Raw genomic sequence first — 27,577 nt, forward strand, 5'->3', positions numbered from 1 at the left:
CCCCCACACGCGGAGTCTCCGGCGGCGCGTCCTCAAAACGCAAAGCCGAAGAAACCTGTTGAATAAGGTCAGGCAGCTCATCTCTCTGAAAAAGGCGCACCACGGACGCCTCGTCACTGGAGAACGGGAAACCCGACAACCCGCCGCCAGCTTCCGTCCCCTCCAGAGGGTCCTGGAATTCCTCAGAAGGGTCCAGGTCCTCCTCCATACCGACACGTTCCTCCGACCACAAATCCTCGTCCCACGACACCCGCGGACGCTTGGACAAGAGAGGCGGCGGAGGGGACGTCACGTCAGACGAGAGAGGCAAAGCCGCAGGGAGCGCGGAGGAAACCCCACCCCCCGAGACCCCCTGGGCGCAACCGGGACCCCCAGCCGCCTGAAAATAGGCTTTGCATAATGAAAAGAAAAAATCAGGGGAAAAACCCCCCGAGGGTCCCAAGGGACTCCCTGCCACAGCAGGGGACCCAGCAGAAACCTGCCCCTGCTTAGACAAAACAGGGGGAAGGTCACCTGAGGTGGAAGACAAAATGGAGGGGCCAGACAGAGAAGATGGCGTCTTTCCCGCCAAAACAGCTCCCTCCACAGCCTGAAGCGGCTGAGAGACCTGAATAGTCTCAGCCGCTAAAACAGGCAAGCCGGCATCAGCTGTCAAAATATCAGCTGAGAGGGAATCCTCTAAAACCCGACCGTCGGCGGCTCGGGGAATCCCTCCGTGGGCGGACGGAGAAGACCGGGCTTCTCCACCGTTCCCTGCCGACTCGCGAGGCACCATCGGCGGGGAGCTCTGGGCGCCTGCAGCCGCTGCCGACGGAGCTCCTCCACCGCACCGGCCTGAACACCGCTTGCACAGGCCGGCCGCGAGTGCCTCGCGTCTGGAGCACAATGAGCACTTTTTCCCTTTAGAAGTGCTCATTGCTCCATACGCGACCTAGCTGTAAAAAAGTGCCGGTTAGTTGAAAAAATACAGTAAAATACAGTTTTCTTAAAGGGATACAACCCTCCAGACCAGCACTACCTCAGGATTTTTTTTTTTTTTTTTTTTACAGAACAGACTCCACAGGCTCTCGAAGCAATATGCCTTGCTTGATTTAGGGGGCAAGGCTTACTGCTGAGGCTCCTCTAAAAAAATATGGGGAGGTGGAGGAAGTGGGGGGAGGGACCCCGCTCGTGACCCGCCGGGTTTGACACCCCCGAGGTCGGACGAACCCCCAAACAGAGTCCGTCCAAGCTCCGTCCGGCTAAAAACAGGGACAATAAACCTCTAAACAAATTCCAACAGCCCTACCAAGGGAGATGGGTACAGATCACTCAACACCTGCTGGAGACTGAAAGAAGACTGAGGGAAATAGAGAGGAGGGGCTAGGATATACTGTCCCAAAGTTTTGTTTTCAGTCTCCACCTGCTGGTCATGATTAGATATATACCCAATCGTAAAGTTAACCTCTACTGGTCTGGAGAGTGCTAAAGAAGGGGGATTTATTATGATGTATGGAAATGTCACTTAGGGCTTCAATGCATGCGACTTTTCATCACGAGCCAATAAACTACCGCCTGCTCAAGAGGAGGCGGTAGCCGCTACCACGGCTTAGTAAAAGGAGCCCTAAGTCTCCCCCTTTACTTACCTCCCTATTGCCACCCCAAATGTTTCTGTCTGGTGATGCCACTGCTATTTGCACTGCTTAGGGTTAGCATATGGCTCCAGAAAAAGGAGAACAGATTGAGAAATCCAGCTTTTATCTTTATTCATTTTTACATCTTACAATAAGTGTATCAATAAATTGACAATTGAAATTAAATACATCACTTGAATTTCTGTCATAAAATTTAACCCCTTCCCTCCCAACCCTAACATAACATATGCAATCAAATATATTCTATGAAATATTATTTTTACTGATCTAAACATTTACTAAAATTCAGCATTCCCCCCTCGTATTGTACTTATAAAGGACAAATGGTATCTATTCATTACAATAATTTGTCAATGGCCCCCATATCTCTTTAAATTTTTTATAATTCCCTTTTTGTATGGCTATTGCTCTCTCCATTGAAAGCAAAGGAAGTAAAGCCCAGACGTCTCAATCTGTCCTCCTTTTTCTGGAGCCATATGGTAACCCTCTACTCACTCCCCTACCTACACCAAATTCTTCAGCATGAACATTTATTGGGGAGTTTGTGGAAGACAAAACACATAATGGTTTCCTTTTCTGTAACATTCTTTCCCCTGCTGCCTTTTGCCCCCACCCCTGAAATCTGGAAATAGGAGAAATCCATTCCAAAGCAATTGGAAGCCCTTATCGAAGAAAAGGTGGGACTATTCAAGCCTTCTAAATTTGGAGTTCACAGCTCCCTTGCAGCCCACTCCTTGACACCGTTTTATGGTACCAAAAATGTAATCTGATAGAAAAAGCCATAAATTCAGCATTCTTTGTATTGATTGCAAGCTAAGGAACATTGTAACACAAAATCTAATGAGGTGGTCAGGCTAAGGGTGCATACTCCATGGACGTCTGGCTCCGGAGTTCTCCATCTGATGCTCAAGCTTTGTCGTCTCTCTTCTGGTTGGAAGAGAACACAAACGTATGCATGGCCTTGACATAGTCGGACCCGTTAGTAGATTCCAGCTTCAGCTTTGTCAGTGGCATGAAGAACTGGGTAGTGAAATATCTCAGTGCGGGTGAAGGTGCTTTGATGGCTTCCATGAAGACCTGCTAGAACACATGTACATACCAAAAAAAAGATGAAACGCACACTAAGGGGTCCTTTTACGTATTAAGATGCAGTAAGCACTAACACAGTTACCACAGGTTAAACTCCACTACCCACTACTACATGCTAAAAATAATTTTTATTTTTTAGTGCTGGGGGCATGTTTAGGGGCGTAGGCATGTGCAGCACTAACTAATTAGAGTGTGTTTTAGAGCATGAGCCCTTGGTGCCATTTAGAGAATCATGCCTCTGTCAAAGGAATATAGGTCAGGATTTTCAAGGCACCTAACTTTGATGAGAATCGTTCCTTTGTAGGTGCTTCATGGCACCTAAGGAGGCGTGATTCCAGCGCTGGTTATTTAGGTGTCATTTAAATGGAGTTTTTCACTTAGATTAGGCCGGGGTAGGCTGGCGGCAGCAGGCTTCCCTTGTTGCCACTACTGGCCTGCCCGAGGATTCAATGCAGTGGCCGGGGAGGAGGTAGGTGGGGGTGTCGGGAGCTGGAGACAGAGGTCTGCAGATCCCACTGGGGGGTGGGGTTTGAATTGGTGCAGTTGGGTGAAGAGAGACAGAGTGGCAGATGTTGGAATGGGGAGGGGCAGGAGGTACAGGAGAAAGGATAAAGAAGGAAGAGAAGCTGGGCAGGTGTGGAATATTACAGGGATATTAGAATGGCCTTGGAGGCAAGGGAGGGAAAGGTAGGTAGGGATGGAGCTGGGACTGAAAGGCTGATGAGATGCAGAGGAGGGCCAAAAGGGTACAGAGGATGGGGTGGGTCTGGGACTGGTGGGAGGCCAGGGTATGGGTGGGGCCAGGGTAGGGTCATGTGTCCTCTTTTTTTTGTCTTCACAAATATGGTAACCCTAACTATGAGTAAGCCACCTGTTGTGACTTTAGACTATGGTCTGCTTTAGTTTGGTTAGAACTCTCAGCTTCTAAGAATTTGGCTTACCTTGCTTCAGATGCAAACAAGCTAGAACTGGGATTGATTACACAAAGAAGAATTGAAACTATGGAGAACAAGTTAAGAAGGGAGGGGATTAATATTTTTATTTTAGATGATTTGGAACAATGTTCAAGTGTTGTATTGAAATTATAATGATTATATTTCTGTACACTTATTGTATGTTTGAAAATGATTCATGAATTTTAATTTCAGTAGGGTGGGGGGGTGGGGATATATACTTTTGTTCTTGATGATATGATTAAGATTTTCAAGTGTTACATTGAAATTTAATGGATATATTATTGTACACTTGTTTATGATTTAAAATGAATAAAGAATTTAAAAAAAAAAAAAAAAAGACATCTTAATGTGAGACATGTGAACTTTCCCAAAGTGCCATTTGAGCTACCTAGAGACACTTTGTTGAAGTTTTAATGAGTCCACCTGAGCTACATCCTTCCTGGCTACGTATTATTTCCTGCCAAATAAATCTTGGCAAAGAGTGAGTGAGAGAGTTAACATCTCTGAAGATAGTCTTGATGTGTCGGCTATCCTTGAGAGATCAAGGGATGAAGAGACTAACAGAGCTAGCCTACTACAGTATTGCTATCATCAGTGATGTGGCAGAGGGAAGGCCCCAGTGCGGTAGGCCGCGAAGCAGCACATTCAGAGCGCTGCCACCGCTGCTGTTTTTGGAGGCCTCAGAGCGAAGGTATGCCAGTCTCACAGTGGGAGGTCGGTGGGGTTCTGCTGTACAGGGGGATGGGAGGGAGAGATAGAAAGATGCTGCACAAGGGGATCGATGAGAGTGGAGGAAAGATGCTGCACATGAGGGGGGGAGAAAGGAAAGAGGAAGAATTAGGGTGGAGTAGAGGAAGGAAGAGATGATTGTTGTACATGAAAAAAAAAATAAGACATCCCTGAAAATAAGCACTAATGCGTTTTTTGGACCCAAAATTAATATAAGACACAGTCTTATTTTCGGGGAAACACGGTAGTAGCTTTTGTATTTGAGCAAGATAAGGATCAAGTATTTATTCTGTACTATCATTATCATTCAGTGTCATGAATGCACACTTTCTTTTCAGGCAGCAACTCATGAGAAAAATATCTCAGATGTTTACTCTGGACTTCCAACTTCTATCTTCATTTCAGAAGTCAACTTAAAACTTACTTGTTCATAAAGTTTTTATGTACTTAGAATTTCATATTAATTTGATTCCTCCCCCTGTTCTACTTAATCAATCTTTTGTGAACTGCATAGAACTTTTTTGGTTATGCGGTCTAGAAATTGATTTTATCTTATGTCATGCGCAGCAGGTTGGAGATGTTGCTCATGCCGGCAAAGAGCCAAAGAGGTAAGGGAGGGGAATGGAAGGTGTGAGCACGGCTGGAAGGGGGAGGGGAAGTAGCGGGAGAGTGGAGAAGAGGGTGGGGGGAATGCCACCGTCCCAGGTGCTCCCTACTTTTGCTATGCCACTGGGCCACACACTAATGGCAACATTAGCACATTGCATTAATTTGAAAAATTGGCCGTTTTCTAGCTGCAGAAGAAATGGCTTTCGTGTGTGGAAAGACCTGCATAAGGGTGTGCTAAAGACACATTTTACCACAGCTTAGTAAAGGGACCTCTAAATCAGATGGCTGAAAACTGTGCACCCTCAATACAGTATGGGACGTATATATGTCAGAAGAGAAGAGTACACTTACAAATTATATTTTAAACTCTTGTGTTTGTACTTTTCCAGAACATTCTGCTTGTATAAAAGCAGGTGCAAACAACTGAAGCAATATTCAGTGATAGTCCTCATGTACTTGTCTTTGAAAACTGGTGCAGTTTGAATACTGCTCCCCTAAAAGTGTTTGAAGCAATACCTACTGTGGCCCTATTTAATGAGGATTTTGTTATGACTGTCAGTAAAGCCCTTTAAGACACAGCTTCCCAAACTTTAAGTCGGAATCCCAAATGGGGTTATGATCTAGGTGGGCGCTCCATCGTTATTTTGCACCTCCAGATGGTCACACATTTTTATTTGGCCACAGTCATAGGGTCACAGCCACAAAAAGATTGGGATGCTCAGGCTTGGAGGTTGGGAGGGGCCATTACTGTGGTAGTCCTCCTGGCCAATGAGTGGAACTCTGGGGCAGGCTGGAAGTACTGCTGCTGAATGAGCATGCTGTCAAGGGGCAGATGGGGGAAAAGAATAAAACTGAACATTTAAACTTAATGTTCATATGATGACCTGTAGTATGTCCTCTGTGTCCTGGGCTGCATCCCGAAAAATCGTCTGGCAGTGCTGCAGGTACTGCTGATAAAGGGCTCTGGTCTCCAGGTCCATCTCCTGCAGTCTTCTGTCATCTGGGTCTGTACGCTGCAAATTTTGTAGGAAATTGGTATTCACCGGCCCACATTCAATCAAACTGATGCTGGAGATTAATGCAGAAAAGCAAATAATCAGTGTTTTTGTAGTGACAGAGACCACTGCAGTTCCCTGGCTACTGCCATTGAAATCAGTGTAACCCAGGGGAGGGACAACTTAATATACCACTTTTCTGTGGTTACAATCAAAGTGGTTTACATATTATATACAGCAGTGTTTCTCAACCTGCGGGTACATGTGGGCCTCCTGTTAGGGGAAACGCGATTTGGCTTTCGCCAGGGATCTCTCCCTGCCTCGCTAGAAATCACTGCCTGTCCCCCCCCCCCCCACTGAAGCCACCACCATCAGGATGCCTCCTTGCCTCTGTCTGCATGCCCGCTACACAACCCTCCACCTCTGAAGCCGACCCAGAGCCGACACGCTCCATCTCTCCCCCAGCAGAAACTCCGTAGCAGGGACTGGCCATGGCTGTGTGCAGCGGCCGGCCCATGAGACTCTCCCCCCTCCCCACCCCCACCCCCCCGACATCAAATCTGACATCAGAGAGAAAGTTCCAGGCCAGCCAGGTAGCGATTTTCATTGCAATTTTGTAAAAATTTCCAATAAAAATAAAGAACACTAGCCACACAAAAAAGAAATTTCAATAAATTTCAGGAGGTTTGGGGTCCATTAATAGAATATTGTAATGAGTAAATATCATTTTTCCCTTATTGGTACAATTGTAAAGTGAGGGATGGGGAGGGAGGGATTTCTGATCTGATATTAAATGTTTAGATTAATAGAAAGATTATATAATATATTATATGATATATGAAATAGTAGGATGGGAGGGTGGGTTTAAATATTATAATTTAAGTTGTATATGAAAGCTAATCAAGTGTTATTGTATAAGTTCAAATGATATTTTCTTTTTTTTTTTTTCAAATTCTTTATTCATTTTTCCATCTTACATCAAGAACACAATATTACATCATTGAAATTATATTTTCTGATACACTTGTTGTAAATGTAAAAATGAATAAAGAATTAAAAAAAAAAAAAATGCCATTCTGGGACAGACCAAAGGACCATCAAGCCCTGTAACCTGTTTCCAACAGTGACCAACCCAGGTCCCAAGTACCTGGCAAGATCCCAAGGAATAAAACAAACTTTATGCTGCTTATCCTAGGAATAAACAGTGAGCTTCCCCAAGCCATCTCAATAATGGCCTATGGACTTCTCTTTTAGGAAATACCTTTTTTTTTTTTTTCAAATTCTTTATTCATTTTTCATCTTACATCAAGTACACAATATTACATCATTTGAAACTTTTACACATTACTTGAAATTCATTCAATTATGATTTTACATACATAAATTTATTTCCTCCCCACCCACTCTTCCCACAAGTAATTTAATTCAAAATATCATATAAATATTGTATTCTTATCTATTAATAAGACCAATAAAAGAACTTTATACCCTCCCCCTTCGTATAAATGTACTTTCAGTGGAAAATGATGTCTATTCATTACGTAATTTGTTATTGGCCCCCAAATCTTTTTAAAATTATTATAATTCCCTTTTTGTATGGCAATCGTTCTTTCCATTTTATAAATATAACATAGCGAATTCCACCAAAATGTGTAGTTAAGCCTATTGTAATTTTTCCAATTGCTGGTAATATGTTGTATGGCGACTCCTGTCATAATTAACAAAAGCTTGTTATTACTTGATGAAATTTGACTTTTTGCTCTCATTGACATCCCGAACAGAATTGTACCTGAACAACTCCGTGCATTCCTGGATATGAAGAAAATGGCAACTGGAAAAGTTTAGTGAAATTATAACATAGTTATTTCGTGAAGAAGGGATCATTTGTGCTGTTAAGCCTTTACTTTAATTTTGATTCATGGTTTCTTGATATTTTGCTCCTCATTTATTTAGGGTCCTTTTATCAAGCTGCACTAACGGGGTGCGTCGGACATTTCATCATGCGCAAATCCCCGCAGCCAGCTAAAAAACTAATGCCTGCTCAATGCAGGCGTTAGCGGCTAGTGCGGCAGGCGATTTAACGCGCTGTATTACGCAAGTTAAACCCCTACCGCAGCTTTTTTTTTTAAATTTCTTTATTCATTTTTTCATATTACAACAAGTGTATCAGAAAAATACATATAATCCTATAAACACACACTTGATTTTCCTTCATGAATACTTTAAGTATAATATATCATATTTATATTCATTTTTTTAAACTGTAACAGACCATGAATGGCACGAGAATAGAAGCTGATGGAACAAATTCTAATACTGTCAGAGAGGAAAGACGCGTCATGACATATTGGTTTACAACTGTCATAATTCTTGAATGAGTTTGATTCCATATTGACTGGAAACGTGAGATCTCAAGGCTCAACCAATGAATATACCCCTATGGCAGCTTGATAAAAGGACCCTACTCTCTTCCTCTAGATTTGTGGTCTAAGAAAGAATTAATTGTTACGTTTAAGGATTTAAAGTACCTATAGCATTTTCTTTCTGTATTTCATGAACAAGAGGCTTCTTGTGAAATTGTTTAAAATTCAATAAATAAAACAAGAAAGAGCTGCTGCAGTTAAGGAGAACAAATCAGCACATCCAAGTCCTAGGCTTACTCACTGGACATTAAAGTGCTGTAGGACGATAGCCAGGCTCTCGCAGAGTCCCTCAACTGCAAACTTGCTTGCACAGTACACGGCATTGAAGGGCACACCTGAAGAAGAAGAGAAAGCGAAACAGCAAGTACAGGGTGCAAATGTTTAGCAGCCATAACCATTGGGAAGGAGTATCAAAAGAGGGGTGAATATATTGGGGAGGAAGAAGAGCAAGGGGATTAAATGTGCATCTTGGAAGGTGGTCTTCAGAGCTACTTAGCTGGGTGAATTGGCCTATTTGGAAATTAGCAGAACAGGGATGCACAGCACACGGACTTTGAGCAGGTGTTCTGGGGGTGCATATATAGGGGGAAGTGAAGCAGCATGCATTATTTGATCCCCTTCTCTCATATCCATACAAATAAGAGATTCTTAGTATTCTGGTGCATTTGGTGTGCTTATTTCTGCTAGCTAACCTCTTGTCTTACTCTCCACCAAGGTATGAAATGTTCCCTCACTTGGCACTTACACATGATCCAGAATGCTGTAGTGAAACTCCTTTCTGAAAGAACATAGAAACATGATGGCAGATAAAGGCCAAATGGCCCATCCACTGTCTGTCCCATGCTTTCTTGACAGTCTTTGTCTCTACCACCTCTACTCAGGGCCTATTTCACACATCTACTACCCTTTCTGTAAAAAGTATTTTCTTAGATTACTCCTAAGCCTATCAGCTCTTAACTTCATTCTATGCCCTCTTATTCTGGAGCTCCCTTTCAAATGAAAGAGACTCACCTCATGCACATTTGTTGTGCAGGAGTTAAAATATGGAACTGCCTTGTGGGCCAAATACAAAATTGTCATGGAAGGGGCCTGTTTAGAAAATTGCTAAGACACAATTATTTGTAGACGCCTTTTTCTAGTCAGTAATCTTCTCTGGTTTAGCTGAAGAATTATTCATGATCTTTTTAATTAAGCTTTTGCTGCTATTTTGCAGATATGTTTTTAGGATTGTTTGTTTTATTATGTTCTTTTATAATTATGTATGTAATTCTTTATTCATTTTTCATCTTACTTTTTTTTTTCCCAATTCTTTATTCATTTTTCATCTTACAACAAGTACACAATATTATATCATTTAAAACTTTTACACAGCACTTGAAATTCTTTCTATTGTCATTGTAAATACATAAATTTATTCCCTCCCCACCCACCCTTCCCTCAAATAGTTCAATCAAAAATATCATATAAATATTGTATTCTTATTTATTGATTAATCTTTAAATAGAACTTTATACCATGCTTGATGAAATTTGACTTTGTTCTCATTGACATACCGAACAGAATAGTATCATATGATAATGCTACATGGTTTTCTAGTAAACAATTTATTTGAGCCCAAATTGATTTCCAAAAGGCCATGATACAAGGACAATAGAATATTAAATGATCCAGAGTCCCTGCTTCCAGATTGCAATGCCAGCATCTATTAGACTTAGAGCTTTCTAACTTTTGTAATCGAACTGGGGTCCAAAATGCTCTATGTAACAAAAAGAACCAAGTTTGTCTCATAGATGTGGACACTGTACATCTCATTCTCCAAGACCAAATTCGTGGCCATTGAGATGCAGAAATTTGATGCTTAATCTCAATACTCCAAATGTCTCTAAGACCATTCTTTGGTTTTTTATTCATAAATCCAGATATCAATTTATACCACTGTGTGCCTTGGTGTTCCAAAAAATCCGCCTGAAAGCATAAGAACTCCAGACTATACTGATTATTGAGATTTTTCCATTCAGGGAACCCCTCCTGAATAGCCTGCTTCAGTTGCAACCATTTAAAACTTTGTGATTTATTAAGACCATATTTATGTGAAAAATCAAGCAGTTTACCATTGTAAATAACATTATCTAAAGTCCGTATACCTGCAATAATCCAATGCTTCCATACGATTTTAAATCCGCCAATTTGAATCTTGGAGTTAACCCATAAAGATTGATTTGTTGATTTATTTATTGGGTTAGGTGTTAAATTACTGACATATCGCAATGTTTTTCATGTATCCATCAATATTCTGTTCTCTTTATATTTTCTAGGCATATTGATACTGAGAACATGAGATAAATTTAGAGGAAACAAGAGACGCCATTCAGCACAGTTACTTACCGTAACAGGTGTTATTCAGGGACAGCAGGCAGATATTCTTAACGTATGGGTTTCTTAACGTATGGGTGACGTCACCGACGGAGCCCCGGTACGGACACTTTTAACTAGAAAGTTCTAGTTGACCGCACCGCGCATGCGCGGGTGCCTTCCCGCTCGACGGAAGAGAGCGTGGTCCCCAGTTAAGGTAAGCCAGCTAAGAAGCCAACCCGGGGAGGAGGGCGGGTCCTAAGAATATCTGCCTGCTGTCCCTGGATAACACCTGTTACGGTAAGTAACTGTGCTTTATCCCAGGACAAGCAGGCAGCATATTCTTAACGTATGGGTGACCTCCAAGCTAACAGAGGGGGAGGAGGGATGGTTGGCCATTAGGAAAATAAATTTTGTAACACAGATTGGCCGAAGAGTCCATCCCGTCTGGAGAAGGCATCCAGACAGTAGTGAGTAGTGAACGTGTGAACTGAGGACCAAGTGGCAGCCTTGCAGATTTCCTCGATGGGCGTGGAATGGAGGAAAGCCACAGAAGCAGCCATAGCTCTGACTCTGTGGGCTGTGACAGCACCTTCCAGTGAGAGACCGGCCCGAGCATAACAGAAGGCAATGCAGTCAGCAAGCCAATTAGAAAGCGTCCGTTTAGAGACAGGGCGACCTAAACGGTTAGGGTCGAAAGATAGAAAGAGCTGAGGGGATGAGCGGTGAGCCCTGATGCGATCAAGATAGTAAGCAAGGGCACGCATACAGTCCAGCGTATGCAGCGCCTGTTCCCCAGGATGAGAGTGAGGTTTGGGAAAAAAGACAGGCAAAACAATGGACTGGTTGAGGTGAAAGTCCGAGACCACCTTGGGAAGGAACTTCGGATGGGTGCGCAGAACCACCTTGTCATGGTGAAAAACAGTGAAAGGTGGGTCGGCAACCAGTGCATGCAGCTCACTAACCCTCCTGGCAGAGGTGATGGCAATGAGGAAAAGCACCTTCCAGGTAAGAAATTTGAGGGAAGTCGAGGCAAGAGGCTCAAACGGAGGTTTCATGAAGGCGGACAGAACCACATTGAGGTCCCATACGACTGGAGGAGGCTTCAGAGGTGGTTTGACATTGAAGAGGCCTCTCATGAACCGGGAAACCAGGGGATGAGCCGTGAGAGGTTTTCCAAGTACTGGCTCATGAAACGCATTGATGGCACTGAGGTGCACTCTGACTGAGGTGGACTTGAGGCCAGCGTCAGATAAAGAGAGCAAATAGTCAAGAACAGTCTCCACCGCCAAAGAGGTGGGATTGTGGTGATGCAGTAGACACCAAGAGGAGAACCGGGTCCACTTCTGGTGGTAACATTGGAGGGTGGCCGGTTTTCTGGAGGCATTCAAAACATGACGGACAGGCTGAGACAGATTTTCTGGAGAGGTCAGCCCAAGAGAAACCAAGCTGTCAGGTAGAGCGAAGACAGATTGGGATGTAGTAGAGACTGATGCTGCTGCGTAAGTAGAGTAGGAAACACAGGAAGAGGAATGGGCTCCCTGGAGCTGAGCTGGAGCAGGAGAGAGAACCAGTGTTGGCGAGGCCACCGAGGAGCAATGAGAATCATGGTGGCATTGTCTCTGCAGAGTTTGAACAACGTCCGCAACATCAGAGGAAGTGGAGGGAAGGCATAGAGAAACCGACCCGTCCAGTTGAGCAGGAACGCATCCGGGGTTAGACGATGAGGAGAGTAGAGTCTTGAACAGAAAAGGGGCAGTTGATGGTTGTGAGGAGCTGCAAAGAGGTCCACCTGAGGAGTGCCCCACTGATCGAAGATGGAGTGGAGTGTGGTCGGATCCAGAGTCCACTCGTGAGGTTGAAGGATATGGCTGAGATTGTCGGCCAGGGAGTTCTGTTCGCCCTGGATGTAGACAGCCTTGAGGAAGAGATTGCGGGCCGTGGCCCAGGTCCAGATGCGGATGGCCTCCTGACAGAGGAGGGGAGAACCGGTGTCGCCTTGCTTGTTTATGTAATACATGGCGACTTGGTTGTCTGTGCACAGGAGAAGAACCTGAGGGTAGAGAAGGTGTTGGAAGGCTTTGAGTGCATAGAACATGGCCCTGAGTTCCAGGAAGTTGATATGATGTTGACGCTCCTGAGGGGTCCAGAGACCCTGTGTGCGAAGTTCTCCCAGGTGGGCTCCCCATGCGTAGGGGGAGGCATCCGTGGTGATGACCATGGAGTGAGGGGGTAGATGAAAAAGCAGACCCCTGGAAAGATTGGAGGAGTTCAACCACCATTGAAGAGATCGCTGAAGAGACGATGTCACACAGATGGGATGAGAAAGAAGGTCCGTGGTCTGAGACCATTGGTTGGCTAGAGCCCACTGAGTTGTTCTGAGGTGTAGTCGTGCCAGAGGGAGCACATGGACCGTGGAAGCCATGTGGCCCAGGAGGACCATCATCTGCCGAGCAGGGATGGAGTGATGAAGGAGCACCTGGCGGCAAAGATGGAGCAGGGACTGTTGACGGTCGGAGGGGAGGAACGCCCTCATCAGAGTGGTGTCGAGAACAGCTCCAATGAACTGAAGTCGCTGTGTGGGAAGCAGATGCGACTTGGGGTAGTTGATCTCGAACCCAGAAGATGGAGGAAAGAGATGGTGTGTTGAGTGGCTTGTAGCACAAGCGGAGACGTAGGAGCTTTCACCAACCAATCGTCCAAGTAGGGGAACACCTGGAGGTTGTGAGACCTGAGGAAGGCCGCCACCACAATAAGGCACTTGATGAACACCCTGGGCGATGATGCGAGGCCAAAGGGTAGCACTTTGTACTGGTAGTGTTGGTGCTGTATCTGAAACCGGAGGTAGCGACGTGAAGTCGGATTGATTGGAATGTGAGTGTAGGCCTCCTTGAGGTCTAGGGAACATAGCCAGTCGTGTTGAGAGAGAAGAGGGTAAAGCGTGGCAAGGGAGAGCATTCTGAACTTTTCCTTGACCAGACACTTGTTGAGGTCCCTGAGATCGAGGATGGGACGTAGGTCTCCTGTCTTCTTGGGTACCAGGAAGTAGCGGGAGTAGAATCCCTGACCCCTTTGGTCTTGGGGGACTTCTTCGATGGCATTGAGAAGAAGGAGGGATTGAACCTCCTTGAGAAGGAGAAGGGTTTGAGAGGAGTGAGAAGCAGACTCTACGGGAGGATTGTCTGGTGGAAGAGTCTGGAAGTTGAGAGAGTAGCCGTGGCAAATGATGGTAAGGACCCACTGGTCTGACTCCCAACGGCTGAGAAAAAGTTGCAGGCGTCCTCCGATAGGTTGAGGTAGAGGTAACGCTGGTGAGAGACTGGCTATGCCCTGGAGAAAGGAGTCAAAAAGGCTGAGAAGGTTTTGACTGAGGGAGAGGCTTGGCAGGCTGATGAGATTGGGAGCGAGCCTGAGTTTGCTGTTGCTGACGAGGTCGGCGAGGTTGTTGCGGAGGTGGGTGAAGAGGTCTGGCTGAGAATCTGCGTTGGTATGAAGACTGCTGTCTATAGGGGTGAGCAGGCGGAGTCTTCTTCTTCGGTTTGATGAGAGTAACCCACCTGGTCTCGTGAGCAGAGAGTTTCTGGGTGGTGGAGTCTAGGGACTCTCCGAAAAGTTCATCACCAAGACAAGATGCGTTAGCCAGGCGGTCTTGGTGGTTAACGTCGAGGTCGGAAACTCTCAACCAGGCCAGACGTCTCATGGCAACCGCCATGGCCGAAGCTCGAGAGGTGAGCTTGAAGAATCATAAATAGAGCGCACCATGAATTTGCGGAGTTGGAGCAGACTGGAAATGTGTTGTTGGAAAAGAGGGACCTTATGTTCAGGAAGATACTTTTGTAATGAAGAGAGTTGTTGAACCAGATGTTTCATGTAGAAGGAGAAGTGAAAGGTGTAATTATTGACTCTGTTTGCAAGCATTGAATTTTGATAAAGGCGCTTGCCAAATTTATCCATCGTCTTGCCCTCTCTGCCAGGAGGGGTAGAAGCATAAATACTGGATCCCTGGGTTTTCTTCAAGGTGGACTCGACAAGAAGAGATTCATGGGGTAGTTGGGGTTTGTCAAACCCCGGGATAGGGATGACCCTGTAGAGACTATCCAGTTTTCTAGGACCCCCGGTACCGAGAGAGGGTTCTCCCAATTCTTGTAGAAAGTTTCCCGTAAGATGTCGTGTACGGGTAACTTTAGAAATTCCTTGGGGGGTTGCTCGAAGTCTAGGGCATCTAAGAAAGCCTGTGACTTCTTAGAGTCAGATTCTAATGGGATAGAGAGAGCCGCAGATATTTCCCGAAGAAATTTGGTGAACGAGGATTGTTCAGGCTTGGAACCGGTATCGATTGTGGAGGACTCCTCGTCGGTTGAAGAAGCCTCATCGTCGGTACCGGGTTAGGATTCTTCCCAGAGGTCCGGGTCCCTGACGTCGGTGTGTATAGGACGGGACGGTGGTGTGGATGGTTCTGCGTGGCGAGTCTTAGAGATTTGCCAGAATGCATGGAGACGGTACCGGGGGAAGAAGAGCGGTGCCGGTCTCGGTCTCGGGGGGCTTGGTGACGGTCCCGATGTCGGAGAGGATCGGCATCAGAGTGTAGTTGCACGAGAGGGTTGATGGGTTCCGCCGCGAGCACTGGAATGGACGTGTTTAGTGGTACCGATGGAGTCGATGGTATGGTGCAAGGCTCGGGCCGGTCCGGTACCGGAAGGAGCGGGGCCAATATTGTTGGCAACAGGTGTTGTAGTTGTTGCTGTAGCTGCTCCTCTAATTGAGTTTGGAGTATGGCTGCAATGCGGTCGTCCAGAGGAGGCACCGGTACCGCTTTTTTCTTTTTCGGTACCATAGGTGCTGCTCTACGCCCCGGCGATGAGGAGGCCGATGACGAGGCACTCACCGAAATCAGGGCAGAGCGTTTACGGGGTCGGCTGGATGCCGGGAGGACCGGTGTCGCCGCTGTGGCAGGAGGGCGCTCAAGGGAAGTGGAAGGCTTCTTAGCCGGCTTACCTGACGCCATCGACCCCGAGGAAGGATCAGGCGGTGTGGAGGTAGTCGGTGCCGACTTCAGCGGCGCCGTTGATGGTGTGGCAGACTCCATGGCAGATCCGGTGCCAAAAAGGATGTTCTGCTGGATCTGCCTATTCTTTAACGTACGTTTTTTAAGAGTAGCACAGCGGGTGCAGGTGTCAGCCCGATGCTCTGGACCCAGGCACTGTAAGCACCAATTGTGCGGGTCAGTGAGAGAGATCGGGCGTGCACACCGCTGGCACTTCTTAAAACCCGGCTGAGGGGGCATGAATGGAAACACGGCCTCCGCAAAATCAAACCCGGAGGCCTGTATGTTGGCAACAGGCCCCGCCGGGGCCGGCCAGAAAAATAAAGGAGAAGACAAATTAAAGAATTTTTTTTTTTATACGAAAAAGAAACCCGAAGGGAAAAAAGCAAAAAAGGAAGAAAAATAAGCAAGCGGGAAGGCAAAGTAGGATATTTCAACAGCCGTTGAAAGCACATGCGTCTTCTTCGCTCTGCGGAAACGAAGAAACTGGGGACCACGCTCTCCTCCGTCGAGCGGGAAGGCACCCGCGCATGCGCGGTGCGGTCAACTAGAACTTTCTAGTTAAAAGTGTCCGTACCGGGGCGCCGTCGGTGACGTCACCCATACGTTAAGAAACCCATATGTTAAGAATATGCTGCCTGCTTGTCCTGGGATAACAAATACAACCAATCCGGGGTATTTTCCATGAGTTCTGGGAGGACTCAATATATACCCTGGCGTAAAATATACCTATAAAATGATACCTATAAAAGTTTGGAAAATTTACCCTACCCTCTACAATTGGCTTTTGTAAAAATACTAAAGCAATTTTAGGCATTTTACCCATCCAAACAAATTTTGTAAGAATATCATTTAGCATTTTATAAAAGGACCCTTGAAAAAAAAACTGGTATCATACTCATTTGATAACAAACCACAGGCAATATCATCATTTTAATAGTTTGGACTCTCCCCCACCAAGAAAGATGTAAAGGATTCCATTGCTCACACATTTCTGGTACATTTTTTAATAAAATTTTTTCATTCTCTTTCATTGTGTCTTCCAGTGTATTTTTTATCCTAATACCTAAATATTTTAATCCATCTTCCTTCCATACGAATGAGAAGGAGAAATTAGGTTCTTACCTGCTAATTTACTTTCTTTTAGCTTCTCCAGACCAGTAGAGGTTAATCTTTACAAATGGGTATATATCCAATCATGACCAGCAGGTGGAGACTGAAAACAAAACTGTGGGACAGTATATAATATACTCCCTTCTCTATTTCCCTCAGTCTGCCGAATAGCCAAGCAGAACCAAGAACTGGAAAACAGAAAGAAAACAATACTCCGAACAGGAGTAACAACTAACATACCCAAATGCTGTTGGAAAATGCAGAGGAGAAATACCCGAAGGAAAATGTCCCCACAGCTCGCCAGCTAAGCCAGCCGAGCCACAGCCGCTGTTCTTTAATTCTCCCCGGCCCTAGAAAAATACTAGAACCCGCAGCAAAAAACAAAAACTGCCCGCGAAACAGCCCCAACAACAACAGACAGGGTGGGGACCTCTACTGGTCTGGAGAAGCTAAAAGAAAGTAAATTAGCAGGTATGAACCTAATTTCTCCTTCTTTAGCACTCTCCAGACCAGTAGAGGTTAATCTTTACAAATGGGACGTACCAAAGCAGTCCCTCTCACGGGCGGGACCCCCGCAGGGCCGATACCAGAACACGCTCACCGAACACCGCATCCCGACGCGCCTGAACATCTACCCGATAATGTCTAACAAAGGAATGCAAGGAGGACCAAACCGCAGCCTTACAAATATCCACTGGAGGCACGAGCGACGACTCAGCCCAAGAAGCTGCCTGACCCCGAGTGGAATGAGCCTTGAGAAACTCCGGAACAAGCTTCTGTCTCAGAAGATAAGTGGAAGCAATCGTCTCCTTGATCCAGCGCGCAATAGTAGCCTTAGAAGCGCCAGCCCCCCGACGAGGACCTGCCAGAAGGACAAAGAGATGATCGGATTTCCGGACTTCCTGGGTCCGCTGCACATAAGAGCGAAGGACCCGACCGACATCCAACTTGCGCAGCTGCCGTTGCTCAGAAGAGCCCTCCCGACTACCCAAGACTGGGAGGACCACCGATTGATTGACATGAAAAGGAGAAACTACTTTCGGCAGAAAGGAAGGAACAGGCCGCAAGACAACCCGCTCCCTAGAAAACTCCAAGAAGGGAGCCCTACAAGAGAAAGCCTGTAGCTCAGAAACACGCCTAGCGGAAGTAATGGCCACCAAAAAGACCGCCTTCAGAGTAAGGTCCTTCAAAGAACAGCCATCCAACGGCTCGAAAGGCGGGCGCACCAAAACAGAGAGAACCAGATTGAGATCCCAAGAGGGAACAGAGAGCCGTAGGGGAGGCCTGAGCAACTTGGCCGCCCGCAAAAAGCGAATCACATCAGGAATGGCCGACAAACGCTGACCTGTCACCAACCCTCGAAAAGCCGACAGGTTGAACCCGGAGAGAAGACCAAGCCAAGCCTCTATCCAGGCCATCCTGCAAGAACTCTAGAATGGTAAGCAGGGAAGCGCGAAAAGAGACCACTCCCCGCGCCTGGCACCACCCCTCAAAGAGACGCCAAACCCGCACATAAGCCCGAGAGGTAACATAGAAACATAGAAATAGACGGCAGATAAGGGCCCACGGCCCATCTAGTCTGCCCACCTTAATGTCCCTCCCCTACCTTTGCCCTGTGAAAAGATCCCATGTGCCGATCCCATTTGGCCTTAAAATCAGGCACGCTGCTGGCCTCAATCACCTATAGTGGAAAACTATTCCAGCGATCAACCACTCTTTCAGTGAAAAAGAATTTCCTGGTGTCACCTCGTAGTTTCCCGCCCCTGATTTTCAACGGATGCCCTCTTGTTGTCGTGGGACCCTTGAAAAAGAAGATATCTTCCTCCGCCTCGATGCGGCCCGTAAGATACTTGAACGTCTCGATCATGTCCCCCCTCTCTCTGCGCTCCTCGAGCGAGTATAGCTGTAATTTGTCAAGCCGTTTTTCGTATGGTAGATCCTTGAGTCCCGAGACCATCCGGGTGGCCATTCTTTGCACCGACTCCAGTCTCAGCACATCCTTGCGATAATGCGGCCTCCAGAATTGCACACAGTATTCCAGGTGGGGCCTCACCATGGATCTATACAATGGCATAATGACTTCCGCCTTACGACTGACGAAACCCCTTCGTATGCAGCCCATGATTTGTCTTGCCTTGGACGAAGCCTGCTCCACTTGATTGGCAGACTTCATGTCCTCACTGACGATTACCCCCAAGTCTCGTTCTGCTACCGTTTTTGCTAGGATCTCGCCATTAAGGGTATAAGACTTGCATGGATTCTGGCTGTCCAGGTGCATAACTTTGCATTTTTTGGCATTGAAGTTGAGTTGCCATGTCCTAGACCATCGCTCCAGTAGGAGTAGGTCGTGCATCATGTTGTCGGGCACTGAATCTTCGTCTGTTGTGCATTTGCCCACTACATTACTCAGTTTGGCGTCATCGGGGAATAATGTTATTTTACCTCGAAGCCCTTCTGCCAAGTCTCTTATAAAGATGTTGAATAGGATTGGGCCCAAGACTGAGCCTCCGGGACCCCAAGAGCGTAGAGATCACCTTATCTGAATATCCCTTCTTACTAAGGCGACCCCTTTCAAGAGCCAAGCCGTAAGACAGAAGAGAGACGGGTCGAACATGGGAATGGGACCCTGCGTCAGAAGATCGTCCAAGAGAGGAAGAGGATCCGCCACCAGATGCCTCACCAGATCTGCATACCACGGACGTCGAGGCCAATCCGGAGCCACCAGAACCACCAGACCCGGATGGTGAACAATGCGAAGAAGTACTCTGCCCACTAATGGCCAAGGAGGGAACACATACAACAGCCCCTCCGTTGGCCACGGTTGGACCTGAGCATCCAGACCCTCGGCCAGACTGTCCCTGCGACGACTGAAGAAGCGGGGCACTTTGGCGTTGCCACTCATGGCCATCAGGTCCATCAGGGGCTGCCCCCAAGCCTGCACTATCAACTGAAACGCCACGGAGCCGAGACACCACTCTCCTGGATCCAAGAAGTGACGACTGAGGAAGTCCGCCTGAACATTTTCTACCCCGACTATGTGAGAGGCCGAGAGGTCCAGAAGATGGGACTCCGCCCAAAGCATGAACCGAGCCGCCTCCTGCGCCACCTGAGTGCTCTTGGTGCCCCCCTGACGATTGACATAAGCCACCGCCGCGGCATTGTCCGACAGGACTCTGACTGACTTGCCCAACCAAAGGGAGCGGAAAGCTAACAGCGCCAGACGGACCGCTCTGGTCTCCAACACGTTGATCGACCAGGAGGCCTCCTCCGTGGACCAGGTGCCCTGAGCTGAGTGACCCAAACACTGAGCCCCCCAACCGAGGAGACTCGCATCCGTAAGGAGCACCGTCCACTGCGGGAGATCCAGACCCACCCCCTGAACCAGGTGAGGGGTCCTGAGCCACCAACGCAGACTGCAGCGCGCCACGCCTCGCAGGGGGACAGGAACCTCCAAACCGTGCCTCTGGGGTGACCACCTCCGGAGCAGAGCATACTGAAGAGGACGCATGTGGGCCCGCGCCCACCTCACCACTTCCAGGGACGCCGCCATCGACCCCAAGACTGGAAGAAATCTCACGCCCGAGGACACCGGGACGCCAAAAGCAGACGAATCTGAGATTGCAATTTGCTCACCCGGGCCCCTGGAAGGAAGACCTTCCCCAAGGAGGTGTCGAACAGAACCCCAAGGTACTCCAGACGCTGAGCCGGGACCAACCGACTCTTGGAAAGGTTGACCACCCAGCCCAGCGACCGGAGAAACTCCACCACCCGAGCCGTAACCCGGGAGCTCTCCTACAACGACTTTGCCCAAATCAACCAGTCGTCTAGGTAGGGGTGCACCAGAATGCCCTCCGAGCGCAAGGCCGCCGCGACGACCACCATCACCTTGGTGAACGTCCGGGGAGCCGTGGCCAGACCAAAGGGAAGCGCACAGAACTGATAGAGCCGACCCAAGATCGCAAAGCGAAGGAAGCGCTGATGAGAGGCCCGAATGGGAACATGCAAGTAGGCCTCCGTCAGATCGAGAGAAGTGAGAAACTCCCCCGGCTGAACCGCCAGAATGACCGACCGCAGAGTTTCCATGCGAAAAGAGGGAATCTTGAGAGCCCTGTTGACCCCCTTCAAATCCAGGATGGGCCGAAAGGTTCCCTCCTTCTTGGGCACCACAAAGTAAATGGAGTACCTGCCGGTGCCCCACTCCGGAGGGGGCACTGGAACAACTGCCTTGAGATCTAGCAAGCGCTGAAGGGTCTGGCGAAAAGCCTGCGTCTTCCAAGGAGTCTGACATGGAGAGGCTAGGAAAAGGTCCGGCAGAGAGCGGGCGAACTCCAGGGCATAATCGTCCCGCACCACCTCCAGGACCCACTGATCGGACGTGATCTCGGCCCATTTGGGGAAAAAGTCGCGCAGCCGGGCCCCCACCGGAACCAAAGGGGGCGCCGGCAAGGAGTCATTGTGCAGGACGGGAAGCGGGGGAACCGGCGGAGGGATTCCCTGCCCCCCGACAGGCCCCCCGAAAGGGCTGCATGCGCTGGAAGAACTGACCCCGGGAAAACCCTGGAGCCGGGAAAGAAGCAGCCCCACGCCCAGGGCGATACTTGCGAAACTCCCGCAAACGCCCCCGGGCAGTGCCACCCCGAGACGCAGGGCGGGCACGGTCCTCAGGCAGACGGGGCACCTTTGAGTCCGTCAGAGTCTGAAGCAACTTATCTAATTCCTCCCCAAACAAAAAAGACCCCCGGAAGGGAAATTTAGTAAGCTTAGCTTTGGACGCAGCATCTGCCGACCAAGCGCGCAGCCACGCCAAAGGCCATAGACTTAGCCGAGATCCGCACCAAGTCATAAAGAGCATCTGAGAGGAACGAGGCAGCCATCTCAATCTTCGCCACCCCCTGATCCACCAAAGACCAGTCATCAGACTCCCGATCCAGGACACGCTCAGCCCACCGAAACACGGCGCGAGCCACCAGCCCCCCACAAATAGCCGGGCCTGGACCCCACAGGCAGAGACCTGAAAATGTTGCTTAAGAATGTTCTCCAACTTGCGCTCCTCAGAGTCCCGCAAGGCAGAACCGCCCTCAACAGGCACGGTATGCCGCTTAGAAATCGCCGAGACCACCGCGTCTACGACTGGCGATGTTAAAGTAGCCCGATCCCCCTCTGGGATGGGATAGAAACGAGCCATGACGCGCGCCAAACGAAACGGCGCCTCTGGCGTTTTCCACTGTTCCAGTACAATGTCCCGAATATCCTGATGCATGGGAAAAGAGCGGGAAACGGTACGGATCCCCCGAAGCAGAGGGTCCCCCACACGCGGAGTCTCCGGCAGCGCATCCTCAAAACGCAACACCGAAGAAACCTGTTGAATCAGGTCCGGTAGCTCATCTCTCTGAAAAAGGCGCACCACGGATGCCTCTTCGCCGGAGGACGGGAAACCCGACAACCCGCCGCCAGCGGCCGTCCCCTCGAGAGGGTCCTGGAAATCCTCAAAAGGGTCCAGGTCCTCATCCAAACCGACACGCTCCTCAGACCATAAATCCTCGTCCCAAGACACCCGCGGACGCTTGGACAAGGGAGGAGGAGGAGGGGACGCCACAACAGACGAGAGAGGCAAAGCCGCAGGGAGCGCGGAGGAAACCCCACTCCCCAAAACCCTCTGGGCGCATCCGGGACCCCCAGCCACCTGAAAATAGGCTCTGCACAAAGAAAAAAAGAAATCAGGGGAACCCCCCCCCCCCCCCGAGGGTCCCAAGGGACTCCCTGCCACAGCAGGGGACCCAGCAGAAACCTGCCCCTGTTTTTCCAATACAAGGGGAAGGTCACCTGAGGTGGAAGACAAAATGGAGGGGCCAGACTGTGAAAATGGCGACTTTCCCGCCAAAAATGCTCCCTCCATAGCCTGTAGCGGCTGAAAAGACTGAACAGTCAGTCCCAGCCGCTAAAACAGGCAAGTCGGCATCAGCTGTCAAAAAATCAGCTGAGAGGGAATCCTTCGGGGAATCCCTCCGTGGGCGGTTGGGGAAGACCGAGCTTCCCCACTGCTCCCAGCCGACTCGCGAGGCACCATCGGCGGGGAGCTCTGGGCGCCTGCAGCCGCTGCCGACGGAGCTCCACCACCTCACTGGTCCAAACAACCGAGTTCAGTCCGGCCGCGAGTGCCTCGCGGCTTGACCGAATTGTGTCCCACTCCCCCGGAGAAGGGCACAATTGCTCCATACGTGACCTAGCTATAAAAAAAGTGCCGGTTAGATGAAAAAATACAGTAAAATACAGTTTTCTTAAAGGGAAACAACCCTCCAGACCAGCACTACCTCAGGAATTTTTTTTTTTTTTTTTAACAGAACAGACTCCACAGGCTCTCGAAGCAATATGCCTTGCTTGATTTAGGGGGCAAGGCTTACTGCTGAGGCTCCTCTAGAAAAATGTGGGGAGGTGGAGGAAGTGGGGGGAGGGACCCCGCTCGAGACCCGCCGGGTTTGACACCCCCGAGGTCGGACGGACCCCCAAACAGGGCCCGCCCAAGCTCCGTCCGGCCAAAAACAGGGACTAGAAACCCCCTAAACAAATTCCAACAGCCCTACCAAGGGAGATGGGTACAGATCACTCAACACCTGCTGGAGACTGAAAGAAGACTGAGGTAAATAGAGAAGGGAGTATATTATATACTGTCCCACAGTTTTGTTTTCAGTCTCCACCTGCTGGTCATGATTGGATATATACCCATTTGTAAAGATTAACCTCTACTGGTCTGGAGAGTGCTAAAGAAAGAATCAAATAATCCTTTAGTACAATGCACATTAAGTGGAAGAATTTCTGACTTACTCCAATTTATTTTATAACCTGAAAATTTTCCAAATGTATCTATCAGCTCTAACAACAAATCCATATATATTAAACATTCGTCAATAAATACATCATTGAAATTCTATCATTTATGAAACTAATAGATAAAAATTATAATCTATCCCTCCCTCCCTTTCAATCTTACATTGATTGATTATGTATGTAATTCATGTAAACTGTTTAGTTTTAAATGGTATAGAAAATTTTAAAATTAATTAAATGTCTCTAAAACGGGCATCTTGGCATTTTAAATTCTTGTTTTGCTTTGCCAATTGAAAAATTTCAATCACCTGCTGATGCCTTAATAATTTAAATATTAATGGCCATGTACTCGTTTGTCTATCTGACCTTCTTGCAGGTATTTCTGTGCGCTCTCTCGATCTCTAGTGGGAACTGTGTTTTAATAGGCAACACTTTAGGTATAAAATTCTACAGGAAGGAAATTGGATTACCTTTCTCCACCCCTTCCGGTAGACCTAGTATTCTCAAATTGCTCCTCCTCTTGCGGTTTGAGCAGTCTTCCAGCTCCTGGGTAAGCGCCTCAATTTTTATCCGATCTTGTTTAGTTTAGTTTCCATTGAAAGTACATTTATATGTAGGGGGAGGGGGGAGGGTAGAAAGTTCCTTTATTGGTCTTATTAATAGATAAGAATACATTATTTATATGATATTTTGAATTAAACTACTTGAGGGAAGAGTGGGTGGGGAGGGAATAAATTTATGTATGTAAAATCATAATTGAATGAATTTCAAGTAATATGTAAAAGTTTCAAATGATGTAATATTGTGTACTTGATGTAAGATGAAAATGAATAAAGAATTTGAAAAAAAAATTTTAATATCTCTATCATATCTCCCCCTTGCCTCCAAAATATACATATTAAGTTCTTTAAGTCATCCCCATACGCCTTATGACGAAGACCACTGACCATTTTAGTAGCCTTCCTATGGACTGACTACTTCCTGTTCCAGTATTGTACATAAGATTCAAAATGAAGTCTTACCAGAGGTGCCAAGAAGTTTGATCTGTTATCCCTTTACTAAAGGAATGGCATTAGTTGTCCATCGTTCTTCAGATCAGTGTTCATTCTCTGATAATTGTTCATTGTACACTCTACAGTACTATGGTGCCCCTGAGTTTAATGTTAATCTGCTTATCCCTTATACCCCCTCCTGCTCACTTAAATCTTCTAGTGATCCCAGCTTTCAAAAATATTAGGTTTGAACCCATTTGTGTTGCCTCCTTATGCATTCTGGCGCCCACTCTTTGGAATTAAGTGTTCCTTCAACTGAGATTAGAGACCTGTTACCCCGCTTCAGAAAGAAGGCGCTAGGGTAGTGTGACCATATGGCTCCAGAAAAAAGGGGACGGATTGAGACATCCAGGTTTTACTTCCATTGAAAGCAATGGAAGTAAGGAGAACAGATTGAGACATCTTGGTTGCTTTCAATGGAAGTAAAACCCGGATGTCTCAATCCGTCCCCTTTTTTCTGGAGCCATATGGTCACACTACACTAGGGTGAACCCAAGCAGCGTGTTAAAAAGTCAGGCTTGAGGGGTTGGAAGGCCAAGGGAGGAAGAGGGAGAAATGCTGGGCTTGCAAGGAGGGGAGATGAGGGAGAAATGCTGGTCTTGCAAGGGGAAGGGGCTGAGGGAGGAAGAGAGAGAGGTGCTGAACGCTCTAGGGGGAGGGAGGTCAGCCAGGAGAAATGTCAGATAATAGTGATGGGGAGAGGGAGACAAGAGAGATGCTGAACCTGTGGCAGCAGGGAAGGGAAAGAAAGGATAAGAGATGCAGTAAGCTCTAGAAAAAAATAAAACAGTGTTGCAGCAGGGCTGAGGATTCACTGATCTCTTGAAGGACCTAACCACATGTTATTGATTGCAGAGTAAATAGGATATTATTCCAAAATTACCTAAATGCAGCTGTAAGGAACATGACCAGATACATGGAGAGGTTTTCTCTTTTTGTGCCTATGGGTAAAATGCTCAATACATTGGCCACTCAGAGAAGGTTGTCTGTAAACTGGGACCTGGAATTCAGGATCATGCCGGATCTACAATGGGCCTCTGCTCTTGGAACTAAAACCTGTGTCATGTGATTCTTATAGAAACTTTTTATGAGTCAAAAAAAATACGGTCTGATTTTTGAGGGAACCAGGACTTGCTTTTTCTTTGAAGACTGAATGTGAAAAGTGGGGAAGGAGACAGAACTGAGAAAATACTGAAATGCTATCTCATGGATAGAGAGGGAGAGAAGCCTCGTTACAGGATTTTTATTAAAGTGCCTAGTTCTTGTGTTTACCTTGAAGTCCTCCTACACTACTTGAAATGATGATCTTGCCAGACTTCCTGTGTTTCATCCCTGGCAGGAAAGCTTGAATAGTGCTGATTGTCCCAAAAAAATTGACATCAAAGATGGTCTTCATGTTTTGATAAGAATGGCATTCCAAAGGGCCCATCAAACCCACACCAGCATTGCACACTGGAATGAAGAGAGAAAAACATGAAATACAGTATCTCACTTGTGTACACGTTCTTAAATTAGTCCCCTTACTTTCTTACTCCTTATCTGTCTATAGTCCATCTTTCTTACACCCTATATTGTCTATTAAAATGTATCATTGCATATTGTGTGGAAATTGTAATGTAGCATATACTTTGCCATACTTTGTATTGTTATTTGAATATTTTTATTGCTCTAATCATCTGTTGCTTATGTTTGATTTCTTACTCAAGGTACCTTTAGTGCATTCCTTCCAAAAGGCAGTAAATACATCCTAATAAATAAATAAATTCCTGTTCCATGAAGCTTACAGTACAGTCAAATTATAGTCAGTACAAATCCCCAGTCAGGTTTCTGGTTGCAAGAGAAATTGGGGCTCATTTTCAAAACTAAACTAAAGCTTAACTTTGTATAGCGAGTCATCATTCTGAGAAAGCTTGACTTGGTTTACAGCAATTAAATAAACAGGGGATGATTTACAAATGATAAATAGAAGATAATAGCAAAATTTCAAAAGCATAAACCAGGACTTGGATGTTTTAATCACCAAAACGTCCAAGTGCCGATTTTCAAAACCAAGTTTTTAGATGTCTTTTAAGCCATTCACCCTCCAGGATTAAGAGGTGTGTTTTGGGAGTCCTGGATGGAACTAGACATCTGGAGTTAAAACCTATTTTAAAAGCATTTCAATGCCAAGAAGGTACCCAAACTGACCATATGACCACTGCAGGGATTAAGTAATGACACCCCCCCCCACACACACACACACTCCCCCCATGGTCACTGACTCCTCCCACCCCACAAAGTTCTGAATGAAACAGTACATATTTGTCTCTAAAACAGCAGCACCTGGTATGGGAAAGACTAGCAGAGCAGCAGACAGGTGTCTTAAGTGATGACTGACCCCCACAAAGTTCAGACTAAAAACACACATACCTGTGCCATATAGGTACCATCTGCAACTAAAAGGGCTATTAGGGTGGTAGGCAGATGGGTATAGAGGATTTGGGGGAGTTTTGGAGGGTTTTGGTGAAATGTGTACCTGACACCCTTTATGTGAAGTTCACAGCAGTGCCCTCTAAGGTGCCCCACTGCTCTGTTGGAATGTCTGTGTGGCTAGTCCATTATAATGTTAGCCCCTCCCATTCAAATGGCTGGATTTCGATGTTTTGAACTTGGACGTTTTTGTGGTCGAAAATGGCGAGCAAAGTTTGTACGTCCAGGTGGCCCAAGACATCAAAGTAGACAATAAAAAAAAAATGAACATCTGTTAGTTTTGAAAT

The 27,577-nt window shown here is 47.0% G+C and overlaps 1 protein-coding gene across 8 annotated transcripts in view; it reads right to left on the bottom strand.

The window, feature by feature from the left end:
- Positions 1 to 2,416: 2,416 nt before the first annotated feature.
- HSD17B1 (hydroxysteroid 17-beta dehydrogenase 1) overlaps positions 2,417 to 27,577 on the bottom strand; it is a 34,379-nt gene continuing 9,218 nt past the window's right edge. For 7 of the 8 annotated variants that reach the window (XM_033918943.1, XM_033918940.1, XM_033918938.1 and 4 more), the window contains 4 exons: positions 26,094 to 26,273; positions 8,677 to 8,770; positions 5,902 to 6,085; positions 2,417 to 2,714 (listed from right to left, as the gene is read on the bottom strand). In XM_033918943.1, coding sequence (XP_033774834.1) covers positions 2,541 to 2,714; positions 5,902 to 6,085; positions 8,677 to 8,770; positions 26,094 to 26,273 — 632 coding nt within the window. In that variant the 3' untranslated portion in view covers positions 2,417 to 2,540. The remainder of the gene's footprint in view (positions 2,715 to 5,901; positions 6,086 to 8,676; positions 8,771 to 26,093; positions 26,274 to 27,577) is intronic. The other variant, XM_033918945.1, reaches the window with a different exon arrangement.

The sequence above is a fragment of the Geotrypetes seraphini genome, chromosome 13 (assembly GCF_902459505.1).
Source record: "Geotrypetes seraphini chromosome 13, aGeoSer1.1, whole genome shotgun sequence".
Taxonomy (NCBI): Eukaryota; Metazoa; Chordata; class Amphibia; order Gymnophiona; family Dermophiidae; genus Geotrypetes; species Geotrypetes seraphini.